Source organism: Harpia harpyja, chromosome Z (genome assembly GCF_026419915.1).
Source record: "Harpia harpyja isolate bHarHar1 chromosome Z, bHarHar1 primary haplotype, whole genome shotgun sequence".
Lineage (NCBI taxonomy): Eukaryota > Metazoa > Chordata > Aves > Accipitriformes > Accipitridae > Harpia > Harpia harpyja.
Window position 1 is genome coordinate 11,148,807 of NC_068969.1, and position 23,300 is coordinate 11,172,106.

The 23,300-nt window shown below is 53.2% G+C and overlaps 1 protein-coding gene across 4 annotated transcripts in view; it reads left to right on the top strand.

The window, feature by feature from the left end:
• Positions 1–23,300, top strand: part of NCKIPSD (NCK interacting protein with SH3 domain) — a 60,972-nt gene that overhangs the window by 564 nt on the left and 37,108 nt on the right. Inside the window, exons 1-2 of one of the 4 annotated variants that reach the window (XM_052776782.1) lie at positions 6,840–6,945; positions 22,770–22,936. The exons of 1 other annotated variant lie outside the window; for it this stretch is intronic. In XM_052776782.1, coding sequence (XP_052632742.1) covers positions 22,898–22,936 — 39 coding nt within the window. In that variant the 5' untranslated portion in view covers positions 6,840–6,945; positions 22,770–22,897. Of the gene's footprint in view, positions 1–6,697; positions 6,946–8,315; positions 8,340–22,769; positions 22,937–23,300 lie in introns of those variants that run through there. 2 more of the 4 variants (XM_052776780.1, XM_052776784.1) reach the window with 2 other exon arrangements.

A 23,300-nucleotide genomic window follows, 5' to 3' on the forward strand; every position in this document is an offset into this window, starting at 1 on the left:
GTGCCGGCAGAAGCACTGGGAAGGGGCAGCTGGGCTGGCTCCCTGCTCCGTCCTGGGGAGCACTGAGCCCCAGCAGCGGCACCTCCACGGGGCAGCCCTGCAGCTGGGCAGGGGGACGGGGAGCTGGGGCAGCCTGCGCCCCAGCAGGGACACCCCGCTCTGCGGTCGCTGCAGCCTCTGCTCCGTGGAGGATGATGCTGAGCGCACGTCCCCGTTCCTCACGTCCCCTCATGGCTCCCCTGTGTCTGGTCTCCTCCCTGGCCGCTTCCTGATGCTCGGAGAGGACCCACCTTTTCCTGCCAGCCCGGTCCCGGCAAGGCCATCGCCCAGGGTGGCTGCCACGTGCCGGGCCTGACCCTGCACCGGGGGCTTTGCAGGGGCTGGGTGAGCGGCAGCGCGTGGTCCAGCCTGGCTGGGCTCTGGCCCCCAGGCACCCACAGCCCTGCTTCCCCACACCTCCTCTGCGTGATGCTGCGCCGGCCCTGAGCTCACAGGGAGCTCGCCTTACGTAAATAGGTCACTTCTAGCCCAAAACGGGTGGCTGCTGGGAATTGCCACGGGTCAGCTGGCCAGAGATGAAACACATTCCTGCGGCCGGCGCCGGCTTCTCCGGTGAAATGAGTTCCGCTTTGATGGCGAGGCGCTGAGGACTGGGGTGGGGGGCTGAGCGGGCATCTGTGGACCTGCCAGGGTATTTTGGTAGGTGGGCTCCCTGGCATTGGGGCTGGGCAGGGCAGGAGCAAGAAGAGGCAAGGGACAGCCCGTGGCCCCCCTGGAGGAGAGGACACCTCCGTCCCCGCGCTGTCCCCATCCTGTGCTGCTGCCTCTTGAGTAGCCGCTGGACTTCCTCCCTTGGGCTGGGTCCCTGCCAGCGGGGAGGGACACACAAATGGCTTTTAGGGAGCAAGAGCAAAATATTTCCTTCTGGCCAGGCAGCAGCATCCCCGCAGGGCAGCGGCAGTGTTACCCCTGCCCAAGGGAGAGCCGTGTACCTTGCTCACCCCATGGCCCTGGGGCCGTGAAGTGCTTGGGCCCCAGCAAGGCATAGGGCACGTCCCACTGCCGCAGGCCTTGCTGGGGACACAGTGGCTCCCAGTGCGAGAGGGCAGAGGGACCCTGTCCCCCTTGCAGCTCCGTGGTGCCCACTGCCCCAGGGACAGTGGGTGCTGTGTGCGGCCAAGGAGCCGTGCCTTCGCCATTTCTAATGGTGGTGGGTCAAGTTTGTGTAACTGGACACTAATGAAACTGGTTTTAAGCTGTTTCTATGGTGATGCCATAGTGGGGCTGGGCGTCTATCCATCCTGCACATGGGTCCATCCTCGGTGCAGGGCGCCGAGGGTCCTGCGCTGCCACTTGGCCAGCTGCAGCGGTGCCCCACCCTGGAGCCATCCAGGGCAGGGCAGAGGGGACCGGCAACAGCTTGTGTCCAGCTGGGAGCTGCCAGGGACAAAGCCACCTTCCCTGAATTGTATGGATATGAGGGTTGGCTAAGGGGCCTCCTACAGCCGCCTCTCACCCGTCCTTCGCTCGCATCCTGCGACTCAGCCGCCTGCGTGAGGGCAGAGCAAACCCCAATGGGGTGCCCGGAGCCAGCCCCCACCACGCCGAGCACCCCGCTCCTCCAGCGGGGATTCCCATCCCAGCACCCCTCACCTGCCTGCCAGTGCCTGCTGCACCGACCCACCTGCCCATGGCTCCCCCTCAGGCGAGGGGTGCAAGCAGGGACACGGTCCCTGCCCCCCTGCCCCATGAAGAGCAGGGACAGCAAAGGGCGATGTTGGCAGGCAGCCTGACGCGATGCAGGCTGGCATCTGCCATGCTGGGCTGCCAGCTCCAGATGAGGCCACGGGCTCTGTCCTCTTTTCTTTCTTGGGTTCGCACCATAGCAATGTCCCCACTGGCCGAGCCGTGACAGGCTGCGCTGGCCCCGCACGGTCTTTTCAGTCTTTCTTTGAAAGGGAAGCAGGGGAGCTCCTCCAGCCTGCAGGGCCAGGATCTGCTGCTACAGCCCAGGCAACCCCTCGCTTTGCAGCTCTTCCCCCACTGACACGTGCAACGGGGAAAGGATGCGAGAAGGGTGACGTTGGGCAATGCAACATTGGCTTGGTTAGAGACAGGAACCCGAGAGCGTCTCCTTCGCCCTGGCAGCCCTGCGGTGGGAAGGATGGCGTGGGGAGCCCAGGGCGCAGTGCCTCACACTGTGGTGCACCCTGCCCTCTCGCTACCAAGCACCTTACCCCAGGTCCCCTCCTCTCTTCTCTCACCATCCAGATGCCTTCTGCTTCCACCCAGGTTTTACACCACAGGCAAAGCAAGGAGCTTGGCTGCTGAGCTGATGGCAGAAAAAGCGGTATTTCCCTGAAACGGCTGTTCCCGCAGCACGGCATTGCAGCCTGCAGAGCTGCCCCGGTGGGAGAGAGCCAGGAAGGGGCCATGTCGGCAGGCAGAGTGCGCAGGCTGGCTAAGGGGCTCATCAGGTCAGGATGCGAGCAGAGAGCTTAACGAGGAACAGGGTGCTGCTGCGCAAAGCCAAAGAGCTTGTTTTCCCGATGTGGAACTGCAGAGCGGGCTGGGCTGTGTGTTGCTCGCTTTGCAACCTGCAGCGCCTCAATCCTTCCCCTTCCCGCAGCATCCCCTCGGTCCCCCCGCCGCCATCCCTCAACTCTCCTGACCTTCTGTCTTCTTCGTTTCCAGGAAGCGCAGCTGTTGGCAGCAACTGGCTGCTCCTTCCTCCCAACCGCAGGAGGGGCCTGGGCCCCTGCCAGCCCCACTATGGGCTTTGTGCAGGACAAGTTGCGCAAGGAGCCCTGTGGACACCCCAGCTCCACGGGCAGGGGGAGCAGAGTGGGTCCCAGAGCCACCCAGTGCCCCGATGGCTTCGGCTCCTCCATGCGTTGGGCTCCGCGGGGCAGCGACCGCTGGCAGAGCAGCCCTTCGCCAGTGTTTTTGGGCTCAACGCGGAGCACCGTGTCCCTGGCAAGAGGCGGCAGCGGGATTTGCAGGAGCAGTGCTGGTTTTGGGGCTTTGCCCATAGGGGAGCAGATGTAATTGGAGTGGTGAGATCTCCTGTAAGTGATGCCGGTGTGCGCACTGCGCAGGCTGGACGCGGGGCTGCACTCCCAGCTGCCAGCCGCTCCGGCTTGCTCAGGGACGTATATATGGCACAGGGCACAGAGCTGCCCAAACCTGTCCCTGCCTCCCGTGTACGAGCCCAGCTCCACGTCTTGCTCGGGAGCAGGGGCATGCATGTGTCCTGAGCGCCAGCCGCCATGGCGCAGCCGCCCAGCGCTGTGCAGCGCCCAGCTGCCACGTGCACTGCAGTCAGGGCTGGCCCAGCCATGGGCGAGCAGGCAGAGCGCAGCCCTGTGCCTCGCATGGCTCGCCCTCCTGCTCTGCTGCGGAGGTGCCTCTGGTCCACGGCAGCCTTGGCAGCTCTCCCACCTGCAAACCTCCTTCCCGAAAGGAGGTGGCCGGACCAGCTTCCCGCAGAGCTGTGGGAGCTGCTGGCAGCATCCCTGGAGCAAGCGAGGGCACGTGGCACTGCCTGTGGAGGGGCTGGGGCTGCTCCCACCCTGTCAGTTGTGCCACGAGATTGCAGGAGTGAGACAGGGCTGCCCCTCCTGCCTGTAACGCAGGCAGGGACCGTCCCCTCCCCAGGTGGCCCTGCTCTGCTCAACAGGGTGACAGGGCCGATGCCGGTGGTGGGGGGGTCTCGAGACATCCAGTTGGGGGGTCCCATCCACAGCCTTTCAATGAGATTTTCCAGGAGGGAGGGCTGCCAGGTCATCGGGAGATAGGGGCATGCCCAGGAGACATCCCAGTGCCTCCCCATCCCACTCATGGACACTTCCAGTCCCCATGGGACACGCTGATGGCATTGCCCCCGGAGACATGGGCCCAGGGTCCCCGCAGCACCTCCCATCCCATATGACTTTTCACCCAGAGAAGGCAGGAGGGAGTACAATAATATTTGTATACCTAAAAGTAGAACGATTGATCCCGCTGCTGTTTTGCAATGTGTTGACGACCAGGCAGTGCAGAATTATATAAGTGTACATGGAGCTGGCAAGTCTGTGTTTCAATCATATGAGTGCTGTTGTGCAACGCTTCCCCTCCGTGGCCCCGGGAGGAAAATGGGTGCGTGGGGGCTGCTGGTGCTTTGGCGGAGGCTGCCGTACACGCGCCGAGCTGTTCTTACAGTGATCCTGGTCCCCACGGCTCTGAGGGCGAGGGATGCGAGCGTTATTATCTGAGGTCTCAAGTTCAGCTTTAAAAGTCACCTGCAAATGACACAGCGGGATCTTTGCTCCTTGCCCCTCCCTGTCCAAGATAAATCACCTGGCCCTTGCAATTCCGAGTCGATTCCTCAGCGGCAGGAATCCATCCTGGGCTCTGAACACCCTTGGAGGCTCTTTGCTCCCCCTGCATCGCACCCGGGTGCAGGAGGGTTTGCAGGAGCCGTTGCAGAGGAAATCCAGGCCCCTGCCCGGCCGCCGGCTGGCAGAGCTGACACGCTGTGCCGAGCAGAGGGTGAGGCCGGGGTGCTGCTGCCGCTGCTGCCCTGTGTGTGGGAGGTGAGTGCCTGCATCCCCCTCGGCTGCCTTTGCCTGCCGGCACAGCCTGTGCTGCCCACTTCATGGAAATAAAGCGCCATTATCCCAGCGCAAACAGGAGCTGGGCCAGTGCCAGGCAGTGGCCGGGGCTCACCTGGAGCGGGGACACGGCTGCGAGCAGACCCCAAGGCAGGGCAAACACTGCGGCTGAAACCGGGACGGACTGTGGCCGTCCCCCGGGCAGGGGACGGGCAGGCGGGGGGATCCCGGCCCTGTGGGAGCCCTCGTGATCCGGGTAATACCAAGAGTAATAATCCCCCAAGTGGGAAGGTTTGGCCTCCTGCTGCTCCCCGACTGCCCACCCCTTGCCCACCATCATGCCGTGCCCCCGCCGGGCATCTGGAAAGGACCGTGACCAGGCACGAAGCCCAGGCCCTGAAAGGCTCCCAAAGGGTTGAGCCCCAGTTGTGTCTCACAGTTCCCGTTCAAAGCACCTTGTTGCCTTTCCAGCCCAAATGTGCCCGGCTTCAGCTGATTCCTAGTATGCCTCTGTCAGCGGGAGAGCCTGGGCAACCGCTCGCTCCCAGTCCATCCTCCATCCTCACCGCTGTAACCAGGCTCAGCCAGAATTACCTCACCGGCAGTGCTGGGACAACCGGGGGGCTGGTGGGGCCACGCTGGGAGCAGGCAGGGGGCCGTGGCAGCCACAAGCCTGGCTTTTATTGTATAACTGCCGGCTGGATTTGATTGTTGATGGTTTCTGGATGAATTAAACTCCCCCGTTGCTGGGAGCAGGGGTCTGTGGACCGTTCCATCTCTGCGTCCCTCCATTCCCGCATCCAGGCGGGTTGGCAGGGGTGGGCAGGATGGGTGAGGGGTGTCTCTGCAGTGGGCTCGGCTGCAGGACCATGTGTACCAGCCCCGCTGGGATGCTGTAACCAGCCCCCCGCCGCTTTGCTGCCGTCAGCCCCATGCTGGGCTCTCAGTGCTGGCTTTGCCAGGTGGAAAATTCCTCTTGTCCCTCGGGCAGCATGGAGAAAGCCCTGGCTGGGGAAGAGGGAGAAGGGCGATGCGCTGCAGGGCTGCCACCCACCTCCCCAGGGCAGCAGGAGGGGCTCGGACCCCCGACAAGAGCAGCAGGGGCCTGAGGGAAGCCGCTGATGTCTGGGGGGTTCGCAGGGGTCTTGGGCTGTTGGGGTGGTGGCCCAAAGGGTTGTTCTCCCAGAATGGGGCATCAAGGCATGGAGATGGACAGGGCTGGGGCCGGCTGCGTCCCCTCCGAGAGCTCCTGGCCTGACGGGCAGTGCATCCGTGTCCCCACGGCCACGTGCCAGGTCACCGTGTCCACTGCGGCTCTGGCCGGCTCTGGCCGTGCCCTATTTCCATGCTGGGGGGGGGGGGAGCGGGGCACGGCCGTTCTCTGCAGGGGGTGAAGCCCCCCCCGTGTGCCGGGAGCAGAGCTCGGTGCCTGGGGTGGGGGCTCACCGACTCACGGGGACTTTGGGGATTTAACGGCACTAGTTGCTGAACTATGGGACCCGCAGAGGAGGGTTCTTCTCGGGGGGGTACCCGCCTGGGCTGGGGGGGAGTTTGGGGGGGGGGAGCGATGCGCTCGCACGTTCAGCCCCGGCACGGAGGTCTGATGGGCCGGTGCGAAGGCGGGCGATGGGCGGCAGGTGGAGGCAGCGGCCACGCTCTGGCCGGGCCCCCGGGGCCGGCGGTGACCCAAAGCCGGGACGGAGGAGGGACACCAGGACCCAAACAGGCCGGCGCGGAGGTTTCGGCCCAGAGCAGGGGAGGCGTCCGCTCCCGCCTAACGACCCGTCCCCGGCGCTCCGTCCCGGGTCTCTGGCCGCCTCCCGCCGCCGCTGCGGGCCGGGCCGGGCCGGGCCGGGCCGGGCCTGGGCGGGGCTCCACCGCCCCCGCCCCGCCCCCGGCGGCGCTCCGCGAGCCGCTGGTGCCCCCTGCCGCGCGGCACCCGCGCTCCCGGGCGGCGGCGGGGGGCGGGGCGCACCGGGCGGCGGGGCGGGGCCGCGCACCCGGGAACGGCCGGGAGGCGGTGGGAGCGGCGCCGCCGCGCCGCCAGGGGGCGGTAGGGTGCGATGGCTTGCGGGGGCGTGGCGCGGCGGTGACGTCCTGGGGCGTGGCCCCGCCGGGGGGCGTGGCGTGGCGTGCCGGGCCGAGCCGGGCCGCGGCGGTCGGAGGTGCTGGTGCCGCCGCCATGTACCGGGCCCTGTACAGCTTCCGCTCGGCCGAGCCCAACTCTCTGCCTTTCGCCGCCGGCGAGACGTTCCTGCTGCTGGAGCGCAGCAACCAGCACTGGTGGCTCGTCACCCGCGCCGGCTCCGGCGAGACGGGCTATGCGCCGGCCTCCTACCTCCAGCGGCTGCAGGTGGGCCGGGCCGGGCCGGGCGGGCCGCGGGGCCTAGACCCGGCAGGGTGTGGGCTGGCGGGGGAGGCGGCCGCGCCGGCCGTCGTGTGCACCTCCGGGGGCTGGGGGTCCCGGGGCTGGGCAGCTCTTCCCTCCGCCCCCTCACAGGCAGCGGGGCTTTCCTGCTAAAGACCGGCCCCAATCCGGTTTGTGCTGGGGCGGGTGGTGCGGGAGCAGCCGGGTGGTCTGGAGCAACCCAGCGCACTGACTGGGCTGCCTGCGGTCCCTGCTCTGGCGCTTCTGGGAGCCGCTGGCCCTGGTTGGGAGGAGCGGGGTGCGTGGTTCTTGCGGATGCGGTTGCCCGCTGCGGTGGACTTCAGCGCGCAGGAACCTTTTGGAATATCGTGTTCCTGCCAGGGGTGAGAATCGTGAGTTTAAAGGGAGGCAGGAGACTTCTGTGGGTGTCACGTTTGGAGATTGAGGTCCAGAGAGCACCAGCTCTGCGGGTCAGGGACAAAATGAAAGTTCAGCAGCTTCATCCGGAGGAGGTGGGCTAGGTAAAGGGTCCCCTGGGTGCTGACTCGTGGGTTAGGAGCTGAGGGGCTGAAGGGCTGGCTTCACTCCTGCAGAATGGGAGAGGAAGACAGAAAAATGCCTAGATGATGCCCTGGGGAGATGATGAGGGGGATCCTCCTCCCAGGAGCGTACCTGATTATTAGATAACCCTGGAATCTCCCAACTAGCAGCCCCAGTTGGTGTAAGTAAGCAGCGCTTACGTGGCCATCTCCATGCTAGCTGTTCAGCCACGAGGGTTTCCATCTGTATGGCACCCTGGCACCAGGAGGGCAGCGAGGGGGTGGTTGTCCTTCTTCCGCCAACACACTGTGACACCGATAGCAGACCTGTACTGTTCTGGGGGCCAGGAGAAGCCATGGCAGCTGCCTGCACCTGCAATGACAATAATTACAGCCAAGTCAGTGATACTGGTACTTACAGAAAGCCCAGGCAGGCTGCTGCAGCCCTAACTGGGGTCCGAGGAGGGAGGGCACCTTGGGCAGCTGCAGGTGTGAGCCCTGTGCCTGCACTGGTGTCACAAGGAGGAGGTTGCTTATGGCTTGTACATTGCAGGGGTCTGTTTAGTGGAGGCTTCTGAGGGACAACATGGCTTCTGAAATTAAAATAGGTCTTTCATATAAGGCTAATTCATGGGGTTTTTATACTTCTGGGCCTCAGGGGATAACTGTGGGAACTGCATGCTGAAAACTCTTTGCATCAGTGAATGGGTAACTGCACGTGAATGGTACAAATGGGCCTTTTAATGTCTGGCTGAAAATGGTGACAAACCCCTTTATTTCAGTGTGCTGCTGACACTCCTTCAGATGCCATTGAATTTCTGATTAGCGGTAATTCAGCCTGTAAGTAAGCGTGGGTGTGTGCTTCGCAGAACACTTCAGTGAGATGAGCATTACCTGGGGAGCGTGTATGTGTGTTAGGGCAATGCTGGGTCTCTCTGCTGGCTGCTTGGATCAGGAGCCATCCCAGCTGCAAGGCTGGGGCTTGTCTGCAGCCTGGCAGAATGGCCTGACAGGAGGGGACATCTTGTGTATCAATAAGCCCTTAAGCTATTTACAGGAGCTATTTAGTTACGGAGCAAAGACCTTATTAAACTACTAGATTTTAAAACTCCACAGTGGCGTTGCTCCAGGCTGCTGCTCATGAGTTTCCCTCTGCAGTCCCCTGCTTCGTTTGCTTGTGTGGCATGACGTCTTCTCGCTGCCGTGGGTGCGGGAGCCTTCTCCCAGGCTGTCTTCTGGAGCAGCCTTCCTGCATCTCCCCACCTCGCTCGTGCCAGTTTCAAAATCTTGCAGGAAAAGCATTTCTTTGCGGACTTTATGTTCATTTCTCAGGTTATATTTTGCTACAGCCTTGAGATAGCTTGCATCCTGCTAGGCTGACTCCTGACAGTCCATTAATAATGCACTAATGTTTAAGCAGCATTGCTGGTGACTTTGTGAGTGCCCTCCTCTAGTTCAAATGTAACTTTCCCAAATGCCCTTAGACCTGGTAGCAGGAAACAGAAGAGCCTTCCCTGCATCCGCTCATCTTTTTTTGGCCATTAAGTTTCCGGCACCAGAACTTGCCTGATGATGCATGAGGCTGCAGGATCTAATTTGCTGCTCTGCAGTTGCAGTAATGCTCTATATCCATGACTTTCTTTCCGCTGTTGCATCCTGCCAGCTCTGAAGAGCTGATCTGAAGTCAGAACCCCCTTTTGTTCATGGGAGAAGGCATCTGCTTGCTGAAAGCTTGCTTGAGACTGCTGAATGTCTGGGATGAGAGTGCAAACAATTTGTCACCCAGTTTTGATTTAATAAAGGCACTGAGACTAATTAGTGACAGCGATTTGGGAGGCAATTAATGCTGCCCCAATCACAACAGAGAAAAAACACAGCTAATGATTAGTGTTAAGTGTGCTTAGCAGGGAGAGAGAGTGGCCAACAGGAGTCACCATTGTAAAAGTAAGCCTTCAGCTTTTTTTAGCAGTGCAGTCAGGTTCCAGGTGAGCGATACATTGCACAACAGTCGCAGCCAACAGCAGCAAATCTCCTGAAAGCCTCTCGCAGCAGGCCGCCGAGGGGATGCTCATGGGAGAGGCTTGGGCTGCTGTCGCTGCTGCTGTCTGCTGTTAGGAGCATCAGCTTTCTTCCGAGCTCCTCTCGATTTTGGGGTTTTTTTGCTCAGCTTTCAAAGATACAGGAAATTCATGCCTTGGCTTCTCTAGAGAAAAAAATAATTCCCGTTTATTATTTAGAGTTTATTCTTGGCTGATGTCTTCTCATTGCAAATGCAGCAGAATTTTGTACTGAAATCCTTGTGGATCAGTGTTGCTATTAAAAGAGGGTTAGTTGTAGCGAGGAATTAAAAAAAAACAACAAACCCATCTTAGAAACATATAATGCCTCTAAGAAACAAGTTAGAGCCAAGCCAGGGCATCAGAAGGTGCAAATGATGTGCAGTTAATTTGGGTCAGTTAGAAACGCCCAACTTCAGCTGATATTGCTGCTGACTTTACTCTTCCGTAGTTCCCTTTTAGCTCTGTTCTGAGTTATTAAGAGTCATTTCAAATCAAGTGTCATTCTGGGGATAGATACTGAAGCCATCAAGCAGTGACAGGGAAGGATCGGGCTGCATGCTGCTGAACGGGGGCAGGTTGTGAACCGCAAGTGGAGTGAGCTTCTTGCCAGAATGCCACCTCGCACGCAGCTGAACCCTGGCTCTGCACGCCCACGGTGGAGGCCTCGAGCAGTGATGAGCAACAAGCAAAGCTGTAACGAACTCGGGGGCTGACAGGTGCTGCTGCTGAGACAAGTGAAAATGTGTACTGAGCACTGTGCTGGCTGGTAGCAGCACATAGGATAATGCTAATATCTAATGCCAGGCAAATAACCGCTGCAGCGAAGCTGTCAGCATGAGTGCTGTGGCTTCTGACTGAATGGAAAGGTGCCCGTCGGCATGAGGTTGGTCTTTTGTCTCCGGCTGTGTGCTGATGCTTAAGTGATGTATGAGTGGCAGAAAAACGTGGAGGTTAAATTGGAGCTTAGGGTGTCCTCTGGAGTCGGTCACTGCAGAAGACAGGCCTTTGGGCTTTATATGAAGCAGTAAAATGTTCAATTGAGAAAGCTTCCTTAGGAGCAGGAGGTTCACTTAGTGTCAGGAAGGGACAAATGCCGAGTCTAGCAAATAATAAGGGTCCTTCCTTTGGGTTAAATAGCCCATATGTTGCTATTGTTATGAGGGGACATGTAATGTTGTAACAGGATCTGGAGTTATCCCAGGTTTGGCTGAAGGCTTCACGCTGTACCACAGCAGCACCAGGAGTGCAAAGTGAGCTGCTGTCCTTGAGGATGCCAAGCTATGGGTGACACTTGGCTTGCTAGGAAGGCTTATTTGCTCTGCTCCTGGTAGGGCAGGGAGCAGGGCAGGGGCTGGCCCCAGTGGTCTGCTGCTGGCCATGGGACCTGCGTACAGGTGTACAGTGTGCTTCAGCTCTTGTCTTCACCAGGTACCATGACTGGTCTTGCCTCGTCTCTTGTCTGCGCTGACCCAGGCTGTATTCCACATCAATGGAATTGTCAATCTTACACGCAGAGGAGGGGAATGGCAGCTGTAAAATGCTGTATTGCTAAATGTAAGGGGTGCAAAAATAAGTGCTAAGTTGCAGGGGCATGTTTCTTGGTGAAGTGGGAATGGTTTAGCATGCTGGCTGCTGCAAATCAGCTGCTCAACTGTATTAAGCTGTTAGGAAGTAGCTTTGAAATTACTATTAATAGCCTTTTCAAAATTACTTGAAATTTGTTTGCAATGTGGGGTTAGATTCTCTGCTCAGCTGAGGCCTTCTCTGGTCAGTTACACTTTCATGTTGTACCTCTGGAGAAGCAAGAAGGGGCCTGTCTGGCTGTGAAGGTGCGTATGCCGATGGCCAAGAAGCTTTGGACTGTCTGGTGAGAAAATGGACCCAGCCGAGAGTATAACAAGTGTTTTAAGGATGCCTTGTATTGCTATTTGCCGTATCTTTTTCTACAAGAATAAACAGGCATGTGATAAAAATAAGAGACTGCTTTGTGCAGCCTAGCAACAAGTTAAAATTCTCCTGCAGCATGAGCAAGTGCACAGTGGCAGAGTACAGGTAGTCCTCGCCAAGCAAGCGCAGGAGTGGTGTTTCACCTCCCAAGCTGCAAAAAGAAGAGTGGTTTCTGCGAAGGAGTGAATTTTGAGCGCTCTCTGCTTGCAGGAAACCCCTTTGTCCTGGTTCGTGTTGTAGCATTGACATGGGTTCAGGATTGGAAGTGCATTGTGCAGAGCGAGGTAGCGTAGGAGCTGCCTTTCCTTGCAGGCAGGGGCATGCCCCGTTCTCAATTAATTCAGTTCACTGGCTTGCTGGAAAACTCCTTGTTTCTAATCTGGTTGCTTTTCTGCCAGGATAGCAAATGCATTGGTTCAGTGATGGAGCAGCATGTGCTGAGCTGGTGCGGGTTTAGGACCGCTGGGGAAGCAGTGAGCTGTGGTAGCTCAGGTACTGTCAAACCTTTCACGCTAGCATGGAGACGATGATGGTTTTGGAGCACGGAGTTGGTTTTACGGTGTCAATCAAATGATTGGATGTTCTGATAGCAAATCCCCAGTCGCTGGAAACTGAGCTTTGGCAGTTGTGCTTTGCTGTAAGAGTTTCTCCCTCTATCTGCATAAAAATCCAGCTTTAAACTTGGTGCTCCTGACCCCTGGCAGAGTTCCTCTCGTTGCTCCTGAACAGAAGGCGATGATCGTGCAGACTGTTGTACAGACTATCTCCTGCACCGGAACCTGCATCGTTATTTGTCATCTGCTGCAGATTTGGCAGAGCTTTCAATGGGTGTGAGAGCTTAATCGCAATACTCGCACAGATCCTGAATAAGTGCTTAGGCTAAAAATAAAGTTTTATTTTGGAGAATAAGCAGCTGGTAGCGCTTTGCAGCTGAGGCTGCATTTCTTGACACATGCAAGAAACTGAAAGAATGAAGCGTTTTTCTCTGGGCTGTCGCAATAACAGAGATGCTATCATGTCAGAGCTGCTAATGCTTTGAGATCAAGTTTTATTCTTGAGACTAAATTACACAGTCAGGGGAATTATAACCGTTTCTAATTACTGTAGCTAAAGACTTGAAATTTTAGCCAGAAGTTCTGCAATCTTTCCCAGTTCAGAATGATTAAAGAAGAAATACGCTAACGATCTTTAGCCTCTATTTTTGCTTGGCTGTGAAGACATGTTCTTCTTGCTTTTACGCTGATTAAAAATAATTAGGCTTTTTGATATCAGATATAATTTGCCTTTGTGACCTGGACGCCCATGGAGGAGTAGCATTGGCAGTCTGGGCTTATACCTCCTGCAGCTGCATAATGGCTGAGCATGGGTGGGGTGACACTGGTGGATGCATGCATGGTCACGGTGGGTTAGCTTTGGGCTGGAAATGTTAAGCCTGTTTCAGGGTTGAACAGCATGAAGGCTGTCTTGGTCAGAAGTGAGCAAGCAGTAGGGAGATGTCCGAGAGCCCATATCTTGCTCTTGAGCGATGTGGCTGTGGCTCTGTTCGCCTTGGAGGAAGGGCAAGGTGAGGGGGCAGACTGGAAAGAAGAAATGTGCCTTTTTCTTCTAGGCCCTTGGAGAGGCACTTGCCCAGAGCTGATAGACACAGTCTGGTTTCTGGCTTCCCCACAGGGTTGCGGTGTCTGCCAGGTCATTTGTACCCCTGCTTTCTAGTGCTGGTCTTGCCATGAGCATTTCACTGTGTTGCACAAGTGATCACCTGCTGTTATCTTGCAGTTTTACTGATCAAATCTGTGATTTTTCAGGCTGCCTTCTGTATGGTTTTTGAATGCTTTTTGTCAGGAGAAGATGGCTAGACATCCTTCCCTGGTTTACATCTGGAAGATGATCAACTTCTCGTTGCAAAGGGAAGAACTGCCAGTTTTGAACTAGGAGCATCTGTTCAAAATAGCTGGTGAGGTTCTGATGCTGGAGGACAGCAAATGTAGACACCCTTCTTCTCACCCCATTTGCAGGAAAAAGTCTTCAGTAATGACTGAATTGCATATATTTATTGAGCAAGGCGCTTAACATATAGGAGTCTGGATTCTGTTCACATCTGCCACCACCTCCCTATGGGACTCCATGCAAGTGGCTTTCTTCACCAGACCTTGCTCCCCTGCCCATAAGTGGGGCAAGAGGCCCCACAGGAGGGTTGTGGCTCAACTGAATTTCTCATTAACATTGAAATTTAGCTGGTGCCAACTTAAGCTGATCAACACTGCTGTCAGCCCATGGGAAAGTTGTTGTTGACTGCCCAGCAGTGTAGGTATGTCTCTCTAAAATAACAGTGCAAACATCAAGTCAAGCTGGTGGATGTGCTACACAACAGGTCTGCTGAAAGGTGTCCCACCTTCAGCCGTCACTGTGTTTTGATGCTTCAGAAGATCAGTCTTATGCTTTCCGTGCCTTGAGCAGGGCATCAACAGCTCAGCCTTGGCTGCCCTTTCTGAGCTGAAGGGGATTGGCAGATGTCTTTGAACATGAAGTTTGAACGTATCTGGGCTTGCCGAGCTGCATTGCTTGTGTTTGTGCACATCTTCTCATGATCCCACTCTTGTGTTTCCTTCCAGGATTTCCAGCATCCCATCAGGTGAACTCTTAGTAGAAATAAACCCAGAGGTCTGTTGAGGTGGTTGCTAGGAGAGCTCTGGTTCTGGAACAGAAGCAGCTGCCTCTTTTTCTTCCCTTACTTGTATAGCTTAGATGTACATAAAAACAGAATTTTTAAGAGCATCCCAGCTTCACGCCCTCATGAAGGATTTAAACTTTGTCATTCCCAGCCAGGATTATGTATTCAGCATATGAGCTGTCAGTCTGGGCCCTAGAAAAAGGATAAATTCCAGAAGAGGTTTATAAGGAGGGAAGTACAAGCAGCCTCAGCCTGCAACTGTAGCATTAGATAGTCCGCAAGAAAATTAGACTTCACAGATGCTGACATCCTATGTGGCCAATGCTATAGCCAAAATTTTAGATGCCACAGGTTCTAATAGAGCTCTGTGTGCAGATATTTTTATATTAAAATGTGCATGCATTGCATTTCTTCCAGAGAGAAAACCTTAAATTGAGGCTTTCTTCTTGGCCATGGCAGTAACAGTTGGCTCAATTTATTTCACTAAAGAGGCGCATTTGTGTGCAGACTTGCAAGGGCTGTGAGGACTGGAAGTGTTTGCTGTTGGTCCAGGAGATCAGCCCCGGATTACAGGCTCTTGCAGACCTGCCCTGTTTTTTCATGTCTGATCTCTTTCTAATGGCGTGCCAAGGAGGATGGGGCAGGGCTGCCTGTGCCACTTGCTGCCTGCACCGGACAGTGTTTGGTGATGAGTAAACATGGTGGAGGCTGCTGCAGTGCCACTGGGGAGACATGCTGGTCCAGCTGGGCTGGTGATACGCTGCTGCTCAGGCTTGCTGTTGCTGCCTTTGCTGAGTCTGTGTGTGCAGGCTGCTGTGCTAATGGGTGCTAACTTCTGATGGGGAAGGAAGTCCCGTTTCGAGGGCTGGCCTGGTGAGTGGAGATGACACAGGTGTGTCACAAGGCCCAGGAGAAATGATTGAACTCAATGCTGGGGCTGCTCCCGAGTGCTCCTACTAATGGGCCACAAGAAGCAGTTTGGTCCCCGTGCTGCGGCAGAGAGAAATGGATGCCAGCGCTATTGGAGGACCCCAGTTTGTGCTTTTTCTGTGCGTTGGCATCTGGAGCTGCAAAATGCTTGTTGTATTTGGAGGAAAAATTCTCATTTGAAATGATAGTCTGTTTAGGTCCACTGGAATTTCTTTCTGTGGACCCTGACCACCCTCATTGCCTCTGGTCTTGAGTTGCAGCAGGAATTGTCGTGGGTCCCGGTCCTGCTTCTGGAAGGAGCATCGCTTTGCTTCCCCAGCCAGTGGCTCACGAATAAAGTTTTGACCTTTACAGGGGGGACTTGTCAAGCCTAATTTGTCTTGATTTTTATCACATGGCAAAACCTTTGATTTTAAAAAAAGGGATTTGAAGCTTGTCATGTGAGAAGCGGAACAGAGGACACGATTCATGACTGCATCTGTTTCTCTCTGCTCCCCTTCACACCCCATCACTTTCTTGCCACGGGGATGTTGAGCACTACTCTGGACAAAGCTCCACTGACACTAACAGAGAAATACAGTTGCCCCAAAGACAAGACCCACCACCTTGCAGCAGGAGAGAAGGGTTAGCTTCATTTGAGTTCTTCTGTGTTCACGGCCTGCCATGCAGAGCTCACTTGGCAGAGCTGTTTGCTTCCCTTGCAAGGGAACAAAGCACTAATACTTGTTCCCTTTTAGCATAAGGCTTAAGCAAGAAGGGGAAGTAAAATTTTGGCATTGTGGCTTTTTAGAGTGAGCTGGGAAGTTCATGGTTGGTTTTTTTTTTCCTGGTTATTTGTTTGCCTGTTGATGTTGTTTAGAAGAAGTTGTCACTCCCTTCCTCCCTAGAAGCTGCTTACTTCCTGATTACTGAGTTGTGAAGCCCCTGTCCTTCCTCGTCTGTCTGGTACAGCTAAATGGGCAGCATCACCCAGCTGTGAGTGTAGCAAGCCGATTCCTCTGACTCAGACCGCCTTTCATGCTAGCGAGATGTGCCGTTGGATACGTGTCTATCTTTGCTGTCATGCTGATGGGGTCCCATCTACACTGCTTCGTCCCTCTTTCCTGCTCAGGCTGGGGTGCTGTGCATGAGAGTGGTCTGCAAGATGTTGATTTTTGTGCCTGTGATCTGGAAATGCCACCACAGGCTGATACTTTAGTTTGTTCAGCTGCTCAAGAGGTTTAATTAAAAAAAAAAAAAATCAAGCTGTCAGACTAAGCATGCTAGATAATTCCAGGTTGTGGGTCATTTCTTGCTAAATCACTGGTTCCAAGTTCAGATTACATCTCTTCTAAGTAATAGCTATTAATTATTTCTTGTTTTTTTCTAGTACAAGTGGGAACAGTGCCTAGTAGTATGGAAACCTGAGAGCAGGCCCTAGCTCCAAACCTTCTATTTTATCAAATAAAAATGAAGGGATGAGGGAGAAGATGCAGCAAGAGCTGCAAAAATAGACAGTCACCCACAAGGAGGAGGGAATCACCTGGAAGCTGGGATGATGTCTTGATGAAAAGGTCTTGAATGCCTGTCCATGGGGTTTGTGCCTCGGGTGATACCTCCACAGCTGCTAATGTGGTTGGGGTGTCATCTCCAACTGTTCCTGCCGCCTCCTTGAGCTTGCTGGCCGGGAGGCTGAGCTCAGCCTCTGAGTTGCATCCTCCTTCTCTGGAGGTGGGAAGAAGGCCTTGATGGACCACACAGGTGACTTTCAGCCACTTGCATGTGGAAGGTGGAAATGGTGGTGGGCAGGTTTTCAGCATGGACGGCTCTTCATCAGTCGAGTTCAGTGCGGTGTCTGTGTGCTGTGATGGTTGTACAGAGTACCGTGGCAGCTCCTGTAAAAACCAGATGGCTGTCTAAAAAGATGAAGTTGAAGCTCCCCACCAAGCAGACAAACACAAACCTCTGTGGCCTCTCAGTCTGATATGGTGACAGTTCCTTTCTGGGTAAACTCAGTGAATTTTGTGGTATTCCAGGCTGCTTGAAGATACCCTTTTGCCCTCTCCTCCCAAGGAATGGATATGTGTTTGCAGGTGAATGGAGGGAGCATTGTGGTCTGCACACCGAGTGTACCATGTCTAGATCATAAATCATACCCAAGTGACACACCAGAAGGCAGGTCCGCAGTCCCTTTCCCTCTGTGCCTGGGCTTGGCTGTCCCTGAGGAATATTTGGGGAGAAGCTCAAGTATCAGGGAAGCCCATGTTTTTCAGCATGTAAAAAGAATAATTGCGTGAAAACCCAGTACCTCAAGTAAGAATGATGATCATAAAAATTCATTACCTGCTTAATGCAGAAGCTTAGGGATTTCCCTGAGCCTGGCCAAATCAAAGTGTTTGTAGCTGAAGACTTTTTCCGTTTGACATCAAAAAAACAATGTCCCTTGAAGTGCTGGGTTCTAAGTAATAAAGTTTTTGTCTGCCCCAGAATCGCCTTTATTGACTTTAATTAAAGGGGATGCATTTTTCAGTTTGTTTTTTGAATTGATTTCATGTGTCTGTCTTCCATTAGCTTGATGACAAGAGATAGCGGCAGCATTGAAATAATTGTGCAGTTATTATCAAGGGGCCTGTACAATATAATTCTTTACATCAGGGGTGGAAAGAAACCCCTCCAGCATCCAGTTTTGGGAAGCATCATCTTGTCTGTGGTCTCGGGCTCCCTTAGAAGCATTGCCCAGTGATACGGGCTGGCACCTGAGACTTTTACATGCATGAACACATGTGAACTGGCTGTATTTTTAAGCTCTCCTTTAGAAGCTTAAGATCTCAAAATGATATCAAGCTGTGGTCACTTTAAAAGCTTTTAAAGACTATTAATATACTAATAATGGCTGAGCAAAAAAGTTCTCCCAACAAAACCACTATTGGCAATGTTTGGTCTCGTGTGACTCTTCAGATGTGGAGGACCACCCAAACCTCTCATAGCTGGGCTGTGGGAACTTACGAGTGGCAAAGTGATCAGCCTTGAACTGGAGGAGTTTAGACGGGGTGGGGGTGTGTGTGAAGAAAGGGTGAGGGGGAGAGACAGCATGCACTTGGCTTGTGCAAACCACAGGGCTTGAGAGTTACTGTAGCCCTTTGCTTGCTGTCAGGCAGCTTCCACCACCTTCTCTGCCCTGTGGTGGCCTTGTGCACTGGAGAGGTCCTGCTCCGGACCTCCGCCATGGAGGGGCCACCAGCTGGGTCAGATGGAGGTGAGCTGAGTCCTGGCCATCTCCCTTCCTGCGGGATTTGTCCCATTGGAGATGGGCTGGAAAGATTTCCTGAAATACAGCAATTCGCTCTCGCTGATGCCACTGAGTGAGGTGGATGCTGACACAAGTGAATGTGGCATGTGAAGAGGTGGATGCAAGAAATCAATGCTGTAATAAGGCACGTGAGCTGGGTGAAAGTTTTGCGCATGAGAAGTGAACAGTCCAATAAATGCAGGTTTTTTTGTTCACTGCCTTGGGAAGTGAGGAAAACAGGATTATGGCTGTTCTGCTGTCTGTAGCACAATGTCCTAAGAAGACATTCCCATCCTGTTCTCATTTCTTCGTGTTTGCTGGGGAGCCTGTGCCACTTTAAGCTGCAAAAGGAGATGGGATTATAACTTGCAGCTAAAGCAGTAGGCTATTTTTTCCCTGCAGATAGTGTGGGACACTAATGAATTGCTCTTCTTCTGTGACTCACCTCTTATTTCCTTATAGGTGAAATGTCAGCAAATCCAGTTGAACCTTTAATCTTTTTTTAAGGTAAAAAAGCCCACTAAACAAATCACAAAATATGTTCTTGAACTGAATCTGGAGATAACAGCAAGTTAGCCTCATTCCTCTGATAAACACAGCTAAACTTGCAATTCTCAAGGTACTTTTGTAGGTCAATGGAAACTATCAGTCTGTCTAAGTTTTGCAGCACAGAAAAATCGTGTGCTGTCCACTCCCACTGTCTGCCAGTCAAAAAGCAACTCAGGAGGCTGCAGGGTCTTTAGTTCACAATTTTCTGGGGTTTGTTTTGGCTTGTGCTCTGTCTTTATGATCATGCATATATCAGCTGTAGTTGTAAGACACTGCTGTAGATCTCAGTGGTATCTTCATTTATTTTTGGGTATGAGTTAGCATTAGCTTTATCATTGAACCAATAAAGCTCAATTGTGTTGACTTCCTGGGTTTGGTGAGTGTCTGGGTGCTGATTGCTTCAGCAGAAACATCCACTTTATCAGGAATAAATGTGCTTGCAGGAGCAGCTCTCAGCTAACAAGCATGTTGGCATACTTGGGTATTTTGTCTATGGCCAATTAGCATGATCTACCTCTTGACAGCTCAGCCTGTGTGGAGTATTTCAACCTTTCTGATACCCCCTCTCGTGCTGCCCTGCGCCTGCACCCTCAACAATCTTTAAATGGCTTTGCTATAATTAGCTGGCACACCTAACTTCATGTAATTTTTGTGTATAGCACTAATAAGCCTAAAGCATGAATAGCATCCCCTGTTTGGTAGTGCTACTCTGAATGTGTCGAAATATATAGCTACCAAAATCTATGGTAGTGGATTGAGGGAGTTGCCTGTTTTCTTTCAGAAGGAGGTGTTCCTTCTTGCCTTAGCCTTACAATGGCCTACCTGAAAGCAAATGAGCATTTGAGGGTTGTCTTTTACTGGGAGCCCAGCTGTCATACTTCTTGTTTAAATCCCTTAATGAGTATTTTGTACCCAGGTTAAAGTCATGAAGGCTGCTGGCAGTCAGAGGGAGGCTGCTGGGACTGGACGTGCCGTTCTACTTGGGTGGAAGACTTGTTTGGGATTCCCATGTTGGGAAGTACCTGCCCAGCACAGGGAAGCTGTGTTTCTTCCACACCGGTGGGAGCTGGTCTGTACAGCCTGAAAACATCGGGGAGGAGGTGGCTGGGCACCCTGGGGTTTCCGAGTACTGATATTTCAAACACCTGTGCCTGTGACCCGGGGGGGCTGTGGACAGAAGAGAAATTGCCAGTGAGATCCATATTATGGGAACATTATATAGAAATGAGGTTTTTTGGGGGCGCCTACTTTACAGAAACTTTGTAAGTATGCTTGCTCTCTTGGGTCCCTGGCCTGAAACACCATTAGCAGCAGAAATCCTCAAGGATCTTGGTCTACCTGATTGATGTGCTTGGGAGTTGTGTGAAGGGATGATGGTAAAAGGACTGTTTGTAAGTGATCCCTCCACCTTGGAACGAGCTTTGCTCTGTGGAAATGTGGAGCTGCTCTCTTTGAGCAGAGAGACAGCATAAACCCAGCCTTTCTGGTTCTGTTACTCAGCAGTTGCTTGGAGCAATTCTACTCCTGGTAACAAATACTCAGGTTTTTCTATATGGTGGTTTGGGGGTCATTTTATTTTGGAGTAGGTCGCAGATATGGCCTGATCACATCACTTTGATAAGCTACGTTTTGGGTAGGATGCGCAAGTAACTTGAAGACAAATGCCCATTGCAGAGGGAGGTGCTGGGTTTTCTGTATGAGTTAATGTGGTTTCTGGTCCTGCCCTGCTGGCTTTCTTTTTATTTTGGGGTGTGCAGGGGGAGCTGCATCCCTTCATGGCAGAAGAGGCAGTGTTTATTTGGCATGCAGAGTCCAGGACACAGGAAAATTATTTTCTAGCCAGACTGTTAACTGATCCTGCAGCCAGCAAGCTGCCTTTGATCCTTCCGACTGGAATCATCTTTGTTTGGGGAGAACTTTCCAAGGCCTCTCTCAGGTTTACTCATGGTAATGCAAGGCAGGTTTTCATCTTCGCAGTGACAGCTTTGCAGGAAGGACCATGGGCTGCACCAGGCCTGGCAGCTCTGATCCCGGTGCTGCTAAAAAGATCCTGGGGATTTGTGTCTGGTTTACAATTTTGTGCAATTTACATCTGTCCAGGAATAAAACTAGCTGATGACTTTCCTGTGTTTGCCCTGTGAGGATGGAAACTCTTTTCCCTCATTAGCGACTTTAATAAAGTACAAATGGCTGTTCATACAACAGATACCAGAAAGCTGCACTTGTTCCCTTTGTGGCAGACTGGAATCGTTCATGCCCAAGCCCACAGGTTCTGCGCTTCCTTGGATGGTGACCTGTCCACCCTCCTTGCCCCTTCTCCTTCCTGCCCTGCCTGCGTTCCCGGGTTGTGTGCCTGTGCCAGCTGCCAGGTCTGCTTTCCTGTGTTCACTGGGGCTGAGACAGCAGGTCAATTTTCTTTTCCAGTCTCCCCTTTCCTGTTAAGTCAATAAGAGACGCTTTACAATTTGTCCATCGTTTCGGGCTTGGGCAACACGGTAATTATGCCCAAAGAGCACCATAGCTGCAGTTTGCCACCTTCTGTCCCTTGCCAGAAGGTTGGTCACGGGAAGGGGAGGATTTTGGAAGAAAAGCTGATAAATCATAAATTCCCTTGCAAGATGAATCATGAATTATTACCTCTTTCTCAAACATGTAACTGCATGCTGTGAAATCAGTGCCAGTCTGTGGCATGCAGGAGGCAAGTCCCTTTCAGTTAACATGTACATACGTGCTCTTCTCTTGCATCTGTCTTTGCGTATCAGTTGAATTGCCAACATACTTGCAATTTTTCCTGCTTGACCCCTGGAGACTTTACTTATTCAATACTCATGTGCTGGAAATGTACTTCAGGGTGGAGATGAATGGGAAGGGAGAGAGTTCTCCTGAATGTGGCAGAAATTTGAATTTCTTGGTCCTGCATCTCATATGACTGTCACCTTTCCAGCATTTTGCTACAGCCTCTGCTATGGAAATAGATTTTGGGGGAAAACTGAACCTTCCTCTTTGAATGCCAGAAGAGGAGCCGGAACTTGCATGGTTTCCCAGGCTCGTTTCTTCCTCTGGGCTCTGTCCTTGCCCCTTGTCCTGGCAACGCTTGGCAGACCTGATAAACTGCAAAGAGTGTTTCTGCAGTTGGGTGTTCAGCCCACATCCAAGTTGTAGTCGGCCCAGCCCAGTCTAACTCTGGGAAGTTAGAAATTAGTTGCATTTTTGGTCATACTTAATATAGGGACTTTCTTATGCACCTGTGCTAATTGCATGCAAGTGATCTAGGAGCTGTATTGAATCTCAGTGAGCAAAGGGCATTTGTAGCAGTTTGTTGGGCTACCAAACTGAAGACTGTGTAAAGACCCCTTCTGCTGGGCTTTTTTTGCAACTTTTAATGCTAATACGTCAAAAGTCCTAGAATAACTGCTAGCACTTCACTGCAGCATCTTTCCTTCCACCTTTATATATGCTGGTTCATAATCCTGAGCCTTCATCGAAATAGAGGCTATCTGCAGTTTTTCAGCGTAGATGGTAGCTCAAATATATATATGTGTATAATTTATGTGTACCTATACGTAAGTAGAAACAGAAGTTTCTCCTGCACAGATGCAGTGCTGATCATGTCTGATATTGACTTGACTTGACAATTGTGTGCCAAAAGGATGCTAAACAGGTAATCCTAAAGAGAGGGGCAGCTCTGTTGTCTGGTGGCTGTTCGCCTGGAACAGACTGAGCCAGAGTAGTCCCCTGAAGCATTGAGAGCAGTAAGAATTAAGGCAGCAGAGAACGGCAAGATATGTAAGTATGTGTCAACTGCATTATTTTAAAAACTTCTGTCTCTGCTTTTATCGTCATAGAGTGTTTTGGCTTAGGAGACGTGTTCTGGTTACTGGAGGGCGCAGAATTACGAGGGGAAGGAATCGGTGGCTGATTCTGATCATCGTGGCCAGTAAACAGGGTCTGAGTGTGGCTGGAGAGACCCAGGATGAAGCATTTCCACCTTGTGAAGTACAAGTGTGCAGTGGTGGGTTGCATGTGTTTCATTGTTCCTCAGCGTGTCTCTGCCCCCTTCTCTCCGACTCTGAAGCTGCCTGCTCATGGGAGAGAAATGAGTTGAAGTTTGGTTGCTGTGCATCCCTCTGCTGCCTTCAGGGTTTTGTTTATTCCAAATGCCACTCGTGCCTGTACTATCCCTAGTTAGTATATCTCTTTTGCCAGGAACTCTGGCTTCTGCTTTAGCATGATTTGCACAACTTAAGCCCTTTCCCCGGCTATCCTTTCTCTTCATTTCTTATTTGTACAGGCTGTCTGCTCGAGCGGCTGCTGTCAGCACACAGTGGAAAAACACCGATCTGTTAGAAACCCACTATAGCATATCAGCAGGAATT